The 14,526-nt window shown below is 39.7% G+C and overlaps 1 protein-coding gene across 1 annotated transcript in view; it reads left to right on the top strand.

Moving 5' to 3' along the window:
• Nucleotides 1-3,854: 3,854 nt before the first annotated feature.
• Nucleotides 3,855-14,526, top strand: part of ABCB7 (ATP binding cassette subfamily B member 7) — a 158,554-nt gene continuing 147,882 nt past the window's right edge. The window contains exon 1 of the mRNA XM_019956073.2: nt 3,855-4,022. Coding sequence (XP_019811632.1) covers nt 3,855-4,022 — 168 coding nt within the window. The remainder of the gene's footprint in view (nt 4,023-14,526) is intronic.

Consider the following 14,526-nt stretch of genomic DNA (forward strand, 5'->3'; position numbering starts at 1 on the left):
CTGTCGTCCCATTCTCCTGCTGCCCCCAATCCCTCCCAGCATCAGAGTCTTTTCCAATGAGTCAACTCTTCGCATGGGGTGGCCAAAGTACTGGAGTTTCAGCTTTAGCATCATTCCTTCCAAAGAAATCCCAGGGCTGATCTCCTTCAGAATGGACTGGTTGGATCTCCTTGCAGTCCAAGGGCCTCTCAAGAGTCTTCTCCAACACCACAGTTCAAAAGCATCAATTCTTCGGTGCTCAGCCTTCTTCACAGTCCAAATCTCACATCCATACATGACCACAGTGGGAAAGTAAATGCAAAGGCACTGAGGTAGGAATAAGTTTTGTCATTTTCTAGAACTAGAAAAGACTACTGTGGCATTCTTGAAGTACTCAAGTGTTTCTTCCACATTTCAGGTGTAATTAAGTGAAAAGAGCACCGTATTCAGAGTCATGAAACCTAGGTTTGGTCTTTGTCCCATTAGCTCTGTGACCTCTATCAAATTACAACCTGACCCAGCCTGTTTCCTCATAAATATGGGAATATGAATAAATAATACATATTCTGCAGGCTTGATGTGAGAATTAATAAGGTATGAATTTCAACAGCTATTTATAGTGACTTTTATTGTGTGTTCCTCTCTCCAGTTTATTTCCAACACATATGTGTCAAGTTGCTGCAGGCCAAGTTGGCCTATTGCTGCAGTTCTCCCCAGTGCACAACTCTTGTTATGCTTCATGTTCTATTTCTGGGTGCACTGGAAAATTTCTTTGGTTTATTTGGCTCATATGTGATTCACTTTAGCTCATCAGAGAGTAACTACTTTCTTATTTCAATGTTATTTACATTTCTTAATCAGAGGAGTTGACTTACAATAAAACTACTTTGGTAAAAATGTTGTGACTCCAGTCAAAAACCTTACAACTGTTGCTCCATGACAATAATGCCTTAGGTGATTGTAATGAAACATCTCAACACTCCTGAGAAATCATCTGTAGGATCAGATGTTTCAGACTTCTGAGATTATGCCTTATTTAAAATCTGAGAATTCTCTATGGCCCATAGAGACTTTCAATTAAATCTTGCATTTGAGTGGGGGTAACATCTTTAGTGTAAAAAACAGTGGAATAGTAGTTTGAATACTACGGTTCTAGTGCTGACTCTAACACAACATGGCCCTGGTCTTCTTTATCTACTAGCAACAAGAAATACCCACAAAAATGTTACTAAGATCCAGAAAGATAATGTGTGTGTTTCCGAAAGTACATAAATTTAAGATATTATCTTGTCACATTATATCTGACAGACTATCACAAAATATATATTGTATAGGTTCCCACAGTTTTAAATTTTTTTTGGCTCCACCCTGAAGCATGCCTGATCTTAATTCCCTGACCAGGGATCAAACCCATGCCCCTTGAAGTAGAAGCACAGAGCCCTAACAACTGGACCACCAGGGAATCCCTAGGTTCCTGAATTTTTTTTTTTTAAATTAGAGCATTACTGGACAATACTTTACTTGGGTAGAAAGATTCAGTAGCAATACTCAGCTATTATAGAAATCATTGGTAGAATCTAGGGCTTCTCTAGTGTACAGTGTTGTTAACACAGAATGCTGCTGCTAAGTCGCTTCAGTCGTGTCCGACTCTGTGTGACCCCATAGACAGCCTCCTACCAGGCTCCTCTGTCCCTGGGATTCTCCAGGCAAGAACACTGGAGTGGGTTGCCATTTCCTTCTCCAATGCAGGAAAGTGAAAAGTGAAAATGAAGTCGCTCAGTTGTGCGGACTCTCCGCGACCCCATGGACTGCAGCCCACCAGGCTCCTCCATCCATGGGATTTTCCAGGCAAGAGTACTGGAGTGGGTTGCCATTGCCTTCTCTGGTTAACACAGAATAGATGCTGAATAAATGTTTATTAATGATGATTTAGGTAGACATTAATGAAAGAAGCCACTGTTGATTTGTCAACTAGACAATGAGAAGCCAGAAATATCAAATTAGTCACTAAGTTCTGTCAATTCTATCTCCATAATATCTCTGGAATTGACCTACTGCCCTTGCTACTGCCAGGTTCAGGCCTTTATTTTATGACAATTGCCTTAAATTCATGACTCCAGTCTGAACTCCCTCCAGTACAACCTTACTAAGCCAGAGTGGTTTAATGAACATATAAATCTAATCATGTTACATTCCCAATTAAGGGCTTCCCTTGTGGCTCAGCTGGTAAAGAATATGCCTGCAATGTTGGAAACCTGGGTTCAATCCCTGGGTTGGGAAGATCCCCTGGAGAAGGGAAAGGCTACCCACTCCAGTATTCTGGGCCAGAGAATTCCGTGGGCTATATAGTCCATGGAGTCAGAAAGAGTCAGATAGGACTGAGCAACTTTCACTTTCTTACTGATTAAAACCATTCACTCATATAGAATCAAGCATTAACTTCTTAGAATGAAATACAAGCCCCTTTACCATCTCTGCTTACCCAGGCCCATCTCTTACTACTCTGCCACACACTCCCTACTCCCAAACCTGGAGATGTCTTCTCATGCCTTCTTGTTGTTAAACATGCTATTTCCTTCACATGGAATTCCTTTCAACTGGAAACTTCAGTCTTAAACAATTCCTTTAGTCTGTAAATAATTCCTTTCAAGCATCTTCTTCTCTGGAAACCTGGAGCCTAATATGAATCCTGAAACAAAGTAAAGCTAACTGCACGGGTCATGCATATTCTTTGTCTTTATCAGACTTATCATTAGTCCACGGTGCCTCTACATAGCTAGTTCATAATTATTTGCCTGTCTTGTGCGAAAGTTTGAGAATGCAGCAGTGAATAGAATATTGCAAACCACACTACCGTCTCCAGGGTTTCAGGTAGCATTTATGCTTAGAAATATAGTTTCCTAGATAACCATAAACATATTTCAACATCATTTTGTTGGATGATAGTGGTGACAAAAGAATATAAATGCGTCTTTAAACATGAACTTCTCTGCATACATTTTCATTTTACCATCCTTCAGCAAATCTAGCTGCTTCACAATAATTAGATACTGCAGAAACCAAAAGGAAGAGGTACAGAGGCAAATTAGCAGAGTAAAGGGGTGTGTGTGTTTGTGCGTATAAAACCCTCCCAAGAGCAACAGAAAACCAATGGAAAACTGCTCCAAAGTTTGTGCGAAGAACAATCAGCCAAATGAAAGCGCTTACAACATCGCAGAGAGAAGGAAACGGCAACCCACTCCAGTATTATTGCTTGAAAATCCCATGGACAGAGGAGCCTGGCGGACTACAGTCCATGGGGTCACAAAAGAGTCGGACACGACTTAGCGACTAAACAACAACACAGCAAGTGAATCTCACAGTGTATCTCACAGATGAAGCTTCTCCCTGGGGACATCAATATCTGTAGTTTAATCTGCCCTAAGCAGTAGTACACAGGAGAGTGATGAGAATATTTAGAGGGAAAATGGAGAGAGCGGATCTCGGCACCGAGTTGGAGTCGGCAGAAGAGTGAGATGACTGACCAGATATGGTTGCTGGATTTAGCAAATACGGTTTTGGGACCTAACTATACTAAGAAATGATCCACTGTTATCTGAAACTCAAATTTAACTGCGCATCCAGTGTTTTATCTGACAAATCGAAGCTAAGAAAAACAATGTTATTCCGATATTCCCGGCTGCGTAAGAAAAACACTCGAAAACCAGCCGGGGGGCGGGTGGGGGAAGCAGTTACGCTAAAGTGGCTGAATCTTCACAGAGAAGCTATTTCCGGTCTCCGCCTGGGAGGGAGGGGGAGAAGGACTAAGGTAGTAGTGAGTTCCGACCGCCAGAGTCCCACAATCCTCTACTTCGGTTCCTCTTTCCTCGCTCAAGATGGCGCTGCTCGCGATACATTCTTGGCGCTGGGCAGCTGCGGCGGTTGCTTTCGAAAAGCGCCGGCACGCCGTGATTCTGATTCGGCCTCTAGTCTCTTTCCGGGGCCCAGGTCCGCAGTGGAGGTCACATCAGCTCCGCAGCTCGGGAACTGCTGGAATCTCTCAGGTGAGATGCCCTTCACTTGGAATGTGTAGGGTGAAGGACAAGGGGACCTATAGGGAAAAGATTGCTCTTGTATCTTTGAGTCAGAGACAGTGCAAAGAAGAAAGGTCAGGGCTGACTTGGAGCAGCATTAGTGAAGGAAATTAGGGTTAGAAATGTGAGGAGAGGGTGAAGAAAATCTTTAGGGTACAGTAAGTGGGAACGGGACATACTAGTGACGCTCATAATTTCCAGTTTTTCCTCTGAATTTAAGAGGCAGGGTAAACACCATCATAGTCTTTCCTAGTGCCTCAGACGGTAAAGAGTCTGCCTGCAATGCGGGAGACCAGGGTTTAATTCCTGGATGGGGAAGATACCTGGAGAAGCGAAACGGCTACCCACTCCAGTATTCTTGCCTGGACAATCCGACGGACGGAGGAGCCTGGCGGGCCCCAATCCATGGGGTCGCGAAGAGTCGGACACGGTTGAGCGACTACCACACACACACTAAGACACCATTCCCAGGCAGCTTACTTTTCTAAATGCAAGGAAAACTGGGCTACTTTCCAAAGTTAGTAATAGAGTTTGGGACCAATTTGCCAATGCTTGAGGTTTTACTCAGCGGGAAGTAGCAATTTGGAAGGCGCTGGAAGATTACAAGCTACCTATAAACAAGCGGCAAATTGAATTAGCTCCAGTTAGCTCCCTTGCTGACAGTGCTCCTTGATAGGCTCAAACCGTAATTATCTCTGTCTCCAAAATATAGACCGCCCTAAATTTATATGTAAACACCTTTATCCTTTGATCTGAAAATAGTGTTCCTATGTGTACACAGGTCATTTTGGAAGCCATAATCTTATCTTTAGCTAATGAATGTAGCTGTGGCTACAGTGCATCTTAATATTTGTATTCATTATTATCTTTCATTTTAGAATAGTTTTTTAAATTGTTATTTTTATAATGCTTGTACTTCAGTATATCTTTTTATTGCCTATAATTGACAAAAAGCTTAATTGGCATCCCTTGTTCATCTGGATCATTAAAATGTCAGCTTTATATGATAAACAGCCTCTTAAGTTTTTATTCTTTGTCAATAAATATTTAAAACAATTATAATACAGTGTGCAATGATGGGGAAGGTACAAAGTACTGGAAGAATATACATGAGAGGCATCAAAACTAATCTTGAGGTGGAGAAAATTGCCTTGAGTAACTGATATCTAAGCCAAGATCTGAAAAATTAGAAGTTAGTTAAAGAGGGAATAGCATGTGCAAAGGCCCACAGGTGAGAGAGCATGAACTGGAGTTCTTGATAGGAGATGGCAGATTGGGCTAGAGAAGCAAATCAGATCCTTTTAGTAAAGTTTTTTTTAAAGCATTTTGTAGTTGAAATGTGTAACATGTGATCTCTCAGGAACCAGTCTTGTTCTCTAGTCCTCTAATAAGCCACATGAAGTTAAGATAAAATTTGTAGGACTTTCAGGCTCCAAGAATGAGGGGGAAGGAGAAGTCATTAAGAGTTTCAGAGGAAGTAATGGCAATAAAAAAGTTAGCTTTCTCTTTACATGAACACTATCCCCACAGTTTCCTCCACTCTCTCCTCTATATCCTGCCATTTCCTTTGGTTACCATTTCTGAAGTGTAAAAAGCAAGGAAAAGATGTTACCATTGTTTTCTACTTAAAGGCACGCAACTCTTGCCTCTTGTTTGAAAATGTGGGTTTAACAGGGAAATGAATGATTATAAGGCTTTTAAAGTGGACCCTGATAGAACCTGAGGCAAATTTTCAGATTAATTAGTTACTTGTGGTTAAGATTACAAAATAAACACTGAGTGCATAATTTTAGAACAAATCATTAGTATGTATAGTGTATTTTAGAGCTGAAAGGAACCTTAGTGCTGTGTTATGAAGTCATATTAGTAGTTGGATCAGCACTGTTTTTAAATGAAATTTAGTAGAATAGGAAAGAAAATATCAATGCTTTATATGTATTTAGGAAAGTATTGTTTTATGAGTGTATGTGTGTCATTCCTGGGGCTTAGTAGGTGGTGCTAGTGGTAAAGAACCCACCTGCCAGTGCAGAAGACTTAAGAGATGCGGGTTTGATCTTTGGGTGGGGAAGATCCCTTGGAGGAGTGCATGGCTACCCACTTCAGTGTTCTTGCCTGGAGAATCCCATGGACAGAGGAACCTGTCAGGCTACAGTCAGTAGGGTCACAAAGCTTCAGACATGACTGAAGTAACTTAGCACACATGCATGCATGATCTCATAGCTTTGTCAGTTCATCCATTGATGGACACTTAGGTTGTTTCCATGTCTTGGCTATTGTAAGTGATGCTACTATGAACATGGGGGTGCAGATATTTTTAGAGTTAGTGTTTACATTTCCTTTGTATATATTCCCAGAAATGGAATTGCTAGATCATATGGGAGTTCTTTTTTTTTCTTTTAAGCCGAGCCATGCACACACATATATATTCCCACTTGTATGTGGTTACAGTGATGTATTGGGAAATGTGTTTTTCACACAGGATTATGCCCTAGAGCTGTGCTGTATAGTGTGTTAGTTGCTAGCTTCATGTGGCTGTTTAAATTAAAAATCTAATTCCTCAGTTGCATTAGTTACATTTTAAAGACTGAGTAGCCATATAGATATGGAATGTTTCCATTATTGTAGAAATTTCTATTGAATGGTACTACTATAGAAAAGATCATATCCAGGCCTTCTAATTTTGCAGATGAGGAGACTAAGTTCTAGTATAGATAAATGACAGCCATTAAGGCCATTCATTTGTTTATTGCCTTTTGTGTGTTAGATATTTATATAAGGGTAATTAAGACTGTGACAGACACTAATCACACAGTGAATGTATGTTGAGTCATAAAGATACTTATCTAATAATTGTTTAGTCACTGAGTTGTTTCCAACTCTTTCAGTCCCATGGACTGTAGCCCACGAAGCTCCTCTGTCCATGGAATTCTCCAGGCAAGAATACTGGAGTGGGTTGCCATTTCCTTTACCAGGGGATCTTTCTGACCCAGGGATTGAACCTGCATCTCCTGCTTGGCAGGCAGATTCTTTACCACTGAGCCACCTGGGGAACCCATAATCTAATTATTATACTAGACCACTATTCATAGAGGGAAATGCTTAAAAGTTTTTTCTTAAAATGGGAACATTTCATATGATAAGACCTAAATTATAGTGATTATTATACACTTGCCTCTCTACTATACTAATTAATATTAAAGAACTTAAGAATTTTGAATGATGGAATTTTATATTTATTTCATTAATATTGATATGTTAGAAATTGCATCATATACTTAATCGATAGTGCCTTTTTTCTGTTTAACGAGTCCTTGACTCTCGATCCTGACACTGATACTTTCTTCATTTTTAAAAAATAGTTTTTTATTGAAGTATAGTTGATTTACAATGTTGTGTTAGTTTCTGCTGTACAACAAAGTGAATCAGTTATACATATACATATATCTATTATTTTTAGATTCTATTCCCATATAGGTCATTACAATATTGAGTAGAGTTCCCTGTACTATATAATAGGTTATTAGTTGTCTATTTTATTTTTTTAAGCTTTTTATTTTATATTGGAGTATAGCTGATTAACAGTGTTGTGATAGTTTCAAGTGGACAGCAAAGGGATTCAGCCATGCATATATGTATCCATTCTTCCCCAAATTCCCTTCCTATCCGGGATGTCATATAACATTGAGCAGAGTTCCCTGTGCTATACAGTAGGTCCTTGTTGGTTATCCATTTTAAATATAGCAGTTTGTACATGTCAGTCCCAATCTCCCAGTTTATGCCTACCTCCTTCTCCCCTAGTAACCATAAGTTCGCTTTCTACATCTGTGACTCTATTTCCTTTTCGTAAATAGGTTCATTTGTATCATTTTTTTAGATTCCACATATAAGCAGTATCACGTGGTATTTGTCTTTCTCTGACTTCCTTCACTCCGTATGACAGTGTCTAGGTCTAATCCATGTTGCTGCAAATGGCATTATTTTGTGCTTTTTTATGGATGAGTAATAGTCCCTTGTATATATGTACCACATCTTCTTTATTCATTCCTTTGTTGATGGACCTTTAGGTTGCTTCCATGCCCTGGCTATTGTAAATAGTGCTGCAATGAATATTGGGGTACATGTATCTTTTTGAATTATGTTTTTTCCTGAATATTTGCCCAGGAGCAGGATTGAAGGGTTATATAGTAGCTCTGTTTTTAGTTAAGGAACCTCCATACTGTTCTCCACAGCAGCTGTTAACATTTACATTCCCAGTTAATTTAATTAATTTTAATTAGTTAATTAAAATTAATTAATTTTTGGTTGAGCTGGGTCTTTGTTGCTGTGTGCAGGCTTTCTCTAGTTGTGGCGAGTGGGGGCTACTCTTTGTTGCAGTGGCTTCTCATTGCAGTGGCTTCTCTTGCTGCAGAGCACAGACTCTACATGCAAGGGCCTCAGTAGTTGTGGCGTGTGGACTCAGTAGTTGTGGCTCGTGGACCCCAGAGCATACAGGCTTCAGTAGTTGTGGTGCTGGCTTGCAGGCTCTAGTGTGTTGGCTCAGTAGTTGTGGTGCATGGGCTTGGTTGCTCCACTGCATGTGGAATCTTCCCATACAAGGAATTGAACTCGTGTCTCCTGCATTGGCAGGCAGACTCCCATCCACTGTACCACAAGGGAAGTCCTCTCCAGCATTTATTGTTTGTAGATCTTTTGATAATGGCCATTCTGACTGATGTGAGGTGATACCTCATTGTAGTTTTGATTCTCATTTCTCTAATAATTAGTGATGTTGAATATTTTTTCATGTGCCTCTTGGCCATCTGTATGTCTTCTTTGGAGAAATGTCTGTTTAGGTCTTCCACCCATATTTTCATTGTTTTTTTTTTTTTTTCTCTTGAGCTGCATGAGCTGTTTGTATATTTTGGGGATTAATTCCTTGTCTGTCACATCTCATTCTGTGTTTTGTTCATGGTTTCTGCTCCTGTGCAAAAAGCTTTTAACTAGGTCCTGTTTGTTAATTTTTATTTTCATTACTCTAGGAAGTGTATCAAAAAAGATCTTGCTGTGATTTATGTCAGAGTGTTCTGGCTATCTTATCCTCTAAGATAAGAGTTTTAGAGGGTCTGGCCTTACATTTAGGTATTTAATCCATTTTGAGTTTATTATTATTTATTTGAGTTTATTTATTAAGAAAAAATTTTTTCTTAAAATGGAAAGATTTCATATGATAAGACCTAAATTATAATGATTATTATACAGTTGCCTCTCTATTATACTAATTCATATTAAAAAGACTTAAGTTTTGAAAGAATTTTTGATTTATTTCATTAATATTGATGTGGTAGAAACTGAGGCATCATATACGTAATCCATAGTGCTTTTTTAATCTATGTTAAATGAGTTCTTAACTCTTGATCCTGACACTGATAATGTACTTTCTTCATTTTTTTAAAAACATCTTTATTGGGATTAGTTCACATATCTAAAAGTCACCCACTTAAAGTGTACAATTCAATGGGTTTATTATATTCAATGGGTTTTAGTATATTCAGCAATACATACCACCATCACCACAGTCAGTTTTACATTTTCATTACCTCAGAAAGAAACCTTTTGGCTATCACCCTCATTCCCCCTTCCCCACCAGACCTACACAACATTAATCTATGTTCAGTCTCTATAGACTTGTCCATTCTGGACATTTCACATAAATGGAATCTTTTAATATTTGGTCTTGAGACTGGCTTCTTAGCATTGTTTTCAAGGTTCATCCATGCTATGGCATGCATTAAATACTTCATTTCTTTTTATAGCTGAATAATATTTGATGGTATGGATGTAAGATTATTCATTCATCAATTGATAGTCATTCAGGTTGTTTCCATCTTTTGTCTGTTATGAATAATGGTGCTTAATATTTATATACAAGTTTTATATGGACATAATATTTTCATTTCTCTTGGGTGTACACATAAGAGTAGATTTGTAGGGTCATATGGTAATTCTATGTTTAATTCTTTATAAAGCTGCCAAACTGGTTTTCAGAGTGACTACAGGATTTTACATCAGAAGTGTCTGAGGGTACCAATTTTTCTATATCCTAGCTATTAGTTGTTATCTGACTTTTTTGGTCTAGCCATTTTGGTGGGTGTGAAGTCATGTCTCCTTGTGGTTTTGATTTGTGTTTCTTTGATAACTAAAGATGTTGAGCAACTATCCATGTGCTTATTGGCCATTTGTATGTATTCTTTGGAGAAATGGCAATTCAGGTCCTTTACCCAATGTTTAATTGGATTATTGTTCTTTTTACTATTGAGATATGAGAGTCCTTATTCTATATTCAAATCCCTTATCAGATATATGATTTGCAAATGTTTTCTCTCATTGTGTAGATTGTCTCTTTCTTCCTTGATAGTGTACTTTGAAGCACAGAAGTTTTTCATTTTGTTGAAGTCAAATTTATCTATTTTTTTTCTTTTATTGTTCATACTTTTTGTGTTATAGCTAAAAATCCATTGCCAAATCTGAGGTAATGGAGATTTACCTTTAGGTTTTCTTCTAAGTATTTTATAACTTAATTCTAGGAGAAGGCAATGGCACCCCACTCCAGTACTCTTGCCTGGAAAATCCCATGGATGAAGGACCCTGGTAGGCTGTAGTCCACGGGGTCGCTAAGAGTGGGACACGACTGAGTGACTTCACTTTCACTTTTCACTTTCATGCACCAGAGAAGGAAATGGCAACCCAGTCCAGTGTTCTTGCCTGGAGAATCCTAGGGACAGGTGAGCCTGGTGGGCTTCCGTCTATGGGGTCGCACAGAGTCGGACACGACTGAAGTGACTTAGCAGCAGCAGCAGCAGCAGTGACTTATAGAAACATTACTTTTGCATAGTTCTGGTTCCTTCCCCCACTTTGTTGCTTTACTTCTCTATATATTACATCTATAAATGTTACAGTCCTAACAATATATTGTGAGAATTATGACTTTATATAATTTTATGACTTTTAAAGAAGTTGAGATAAGAAAGGAGGGTAAATAAATATTTATGGCGTTTGTTATTTTAACCTTCATATTTATCATTTCTGGTTCCTTTCATTTGTTCTCTTGTGTTTGAGTTATCTGGATTCATTCCTTAGCCCAATACAGCTATGCTGCCACCCATTTCCTTTGTGCTGTTATTGGCAAGCGTATTGCATGTCTCTATGTTATAATCTCAAAGGCAATGGCACCCCACTCCAGTACTCTTGCCTGGAAAATCCATGGACAGGGGAGCCTGGTAGGCTGCAGTCCATGGGGTCGCTAAGAGTCTGACACGACTGAGTGACTTCACTTTCACTTTTCTCTTTCATGCATTGGAGAAGGAAATGGCAACCCACTCCAGTATTGTTGCCTGGAGAATCCCAGGGACGGCAGAGCCTGGTGGGCTGCCGTCTATGGGGTCGCACAGAGTCGGACGCGACTGAAGTGACTTAGCATAGCATAACGTACATTATATAAATATTTTTATATGATTGATTTTTAAATCAGTACAAAGAAGAAAATAGAAAAAATGTACATTTATATAGTGTAATGATACAATGAGCCATGCCATGTAAGGCCAGCCAAGATGGACGGGGCATGGTGGAGAGTGCTGACAAAATGTGGTCCACTGGATAAGGGAATGGCAAACCATTTCAGTATTTGAGAACTCACGAACGGTATGAAAAGGCAAAAAGATAGGACACTGAAAGATGAACTCCCCAGGTCAGTAAGTGCCGAATATGCTACTGGAGATCAGTGGAGAACTAACTACAGAAAGAATGAAGAGACAGAGCCAAAGCAAAAACAACACCCAGTTGTGGATGTGACTGGTGATGGAAGCAGGGTCCGATGCTGCAAAGAGCAGTATTGTATAGGAACCTGGAATGTTAGGTCCATGAATCAAGGCAAATTGGAAGTGATCAAACAGATGGCAAGAGTGAACATCCACATTCTAGGAATCAGTGAACTAAGATGGACTGGAATGGGTGGATTTAACTCAGATAACCATTATATCTACTACAGTGGGCAAGAATCCCTTAGAAGAAATGGAGTAGCCATCATAGTCAACAAAGAGTCCAAAATGCAGTACTTGGCTGCAATCTCAAAAATGACAGAATGATCTCTGTTTGTTTCCAAGGCAAACCATTCAATAACATGGTTATCCAAGTCTGTGCCCCTACCAGTAATGCTGAAGAAGCTGAAGTTGAATGGTTCTGTGAAGACCTACAAGACCTTCTAGAACTAACACCCCCCAAAAGATGTCCTTTTCATTATAGTGGACTGGAATGCAAAAGTAGGAAGTCAAGAAACACCTGGAGTAACAGGCAAATTTGGCCTTGGAATACAGAATGAAGCAGAGCAAAGGCTAATAGAGTTTTGCCAATACAGTGCATAGCAAACACCCTCTTCCAACAACACAAGAGAAGACTACATACGGACATCACCAGATGTTCAACACCTAAATCACACTGATTATATTCTTTGCAGCCAAAGATGGAGAAGCTCTATACAGTCAGCAAAAACAAGAACGGGAGCTAACTGTGACTCAGATCATGAACTGCTTATTGCCAAATTCAGACTGAAGAAAGTGGGGAAAACCACTAGACCATTCAGGTATGACCTAAATCAAATCCCTTATGATTATACAGTGGAAGTGAGAAATAGATTTAAGGGACTAGATCTGATAGATAGACTGCCTGATGAACTATGAACGGAGGTTTGTGACACTGTACAGGACACAGGGATCAAGACCATCCCCAAGAAAAAGAAATGCTAAAAGCAAAATGGCTGTCTGAGGAGGCCTTACAAATAGCTGTGAAAAGAAGAGAAGCGAAAAGCAAAGGAGAAAAGGAAAGATATACCCATTTCAATGCAGAGTTCCAAAGAATAGCAAGGAAAGACAAAAAAGCCTTCCTCAGTGATCAATGCAAAGAAATAGAGGAAAACAATAGAATGGGAAAGACTGGAGATCTCTTCAAGAAAATTAGAGATACCAAGAGAACATTTCATGCAGAGTTGGGCTCAATAAAGGACAGAAATGGTATGGACCTAACAGAAGTAGAAGATATTAAGAAGAGGTGGCAAGAAAACAGAAGAACTGTACAAAAAAGGTCTTCATGACCAAGATAATCATGATGGTGTGATCACTCACCTAGAGCCAGACATCCTGGAATGTGAAGTCAGGTGGGCCTTAGGAAGCATCACTACAAACAAAGCTAGTGGAGGTGATGGAATTCCAGTTGATCTATTTCAAATCCTGAAAGATGATGCTGTGAAAGTGCTGCACTCAATATGCCAGCAAATTTGGAAAACTCAGCAGTGCCCACAGGACTGGAAAAAGTCAGTTTTCATTCCAATCCCAAAGAAAAGCAATGCAAAAGAATGCTCAAACTACTGAACAATTGCACTCATCTCACACACTAGTAAAATAATGCTCAAAATTCTCCAAGCCAGGCTTCAACAATATGTGAACCGTGAACTTCCAGATGTTCAAGCTGGTTTTAGAAAAGGCAGAGGAACCAGAGATCAAATTGCCAACATCCACTGGATCATTGAAAAAGCAAGAAAGTCCCAGAAAAACATCTATTTCTGCTTTATTGACTATGCCAAAGCCTTTGACTGTGTGAATCACAAGAAACTGTGGAAAATTCTGAAAGAGATGGGCATACCAGACCACCTGACCTGCCTCTTGAGAAACCTATATGCAGGTCAGGAAGCAACAGTTAGAACTGGACATGGAACAACAGACTGGTTCCAAATAGGAAAAGGAGTACGTCAAGGCTGTATCAGAGAAGGCAATGGCACCCACTCCAGTACTCTTGCCTGGAAAATCCCATGGGCGGAGGAGCCTGGTAGGCTGCAGTCCATGGGGTTGCAAAGAGTTGGACACGACTGAGCAATTTCACTTTTCACTTTCATGCATTGGAGAAGACAATGGCAACCCACTCCAGTGTTCTTGCCTGGAGAGTCCCAGGGAAGGGGGAGCCTGGTGGGCTGCCATCTATGAGGTCACACAGAGTCAGACACAACTGAAGTGACTTAGCAGCAGCAAGGCTGTATATTGTCACACCCTGTTTATTTAACTTATATGCAGAATACATCATGCAAAACGCTTGGTTGGAGGAAGCACAAGCTGGAAACAGGATTGCCAGGAGAAATATCAGTAACCTCAGATATGCAGATGATACCACTCTTATGGCAGAAAGTGAAGAACTAAAGAGCCTCTTGATGAAAGTGAAAGAGGAGAGTGAAAAAGTTGTCTTAAAGCTCAACACTCAGAAAACTAAGATCATGGCATCCAGTCCCATCACTTCTTGGGAAATAGATGGGGAAACACTGGCTGACTTTATTTTTCGAGGCTCCAAAATCACTGCAAATGTTGACTACAGCCATGAAATTAAAAGATGCTTACTCCTTGGAAGGAAAGTTATGACCAACCTATACAGCATATTAAACAGCGGAGACATTACTTTG

The sequence above is a fragment of the Bos indicus genome, chromosome X (assembly GCF_029378745.1).
Source record: "Bos indicus isolate NIAB-ARS_2022 breed Sahiwal x Tharparkar chromosome X, NIAB-ARS_B.indTharparkar_mat_pri_1.0, whole genome shotgun sequence".
Taxonomy (NCBI): Eukaryota; Metazoa; Chordata; class Mammalia; order Artiodactyla; family Bovidae; genus Bos; species Bos indicus.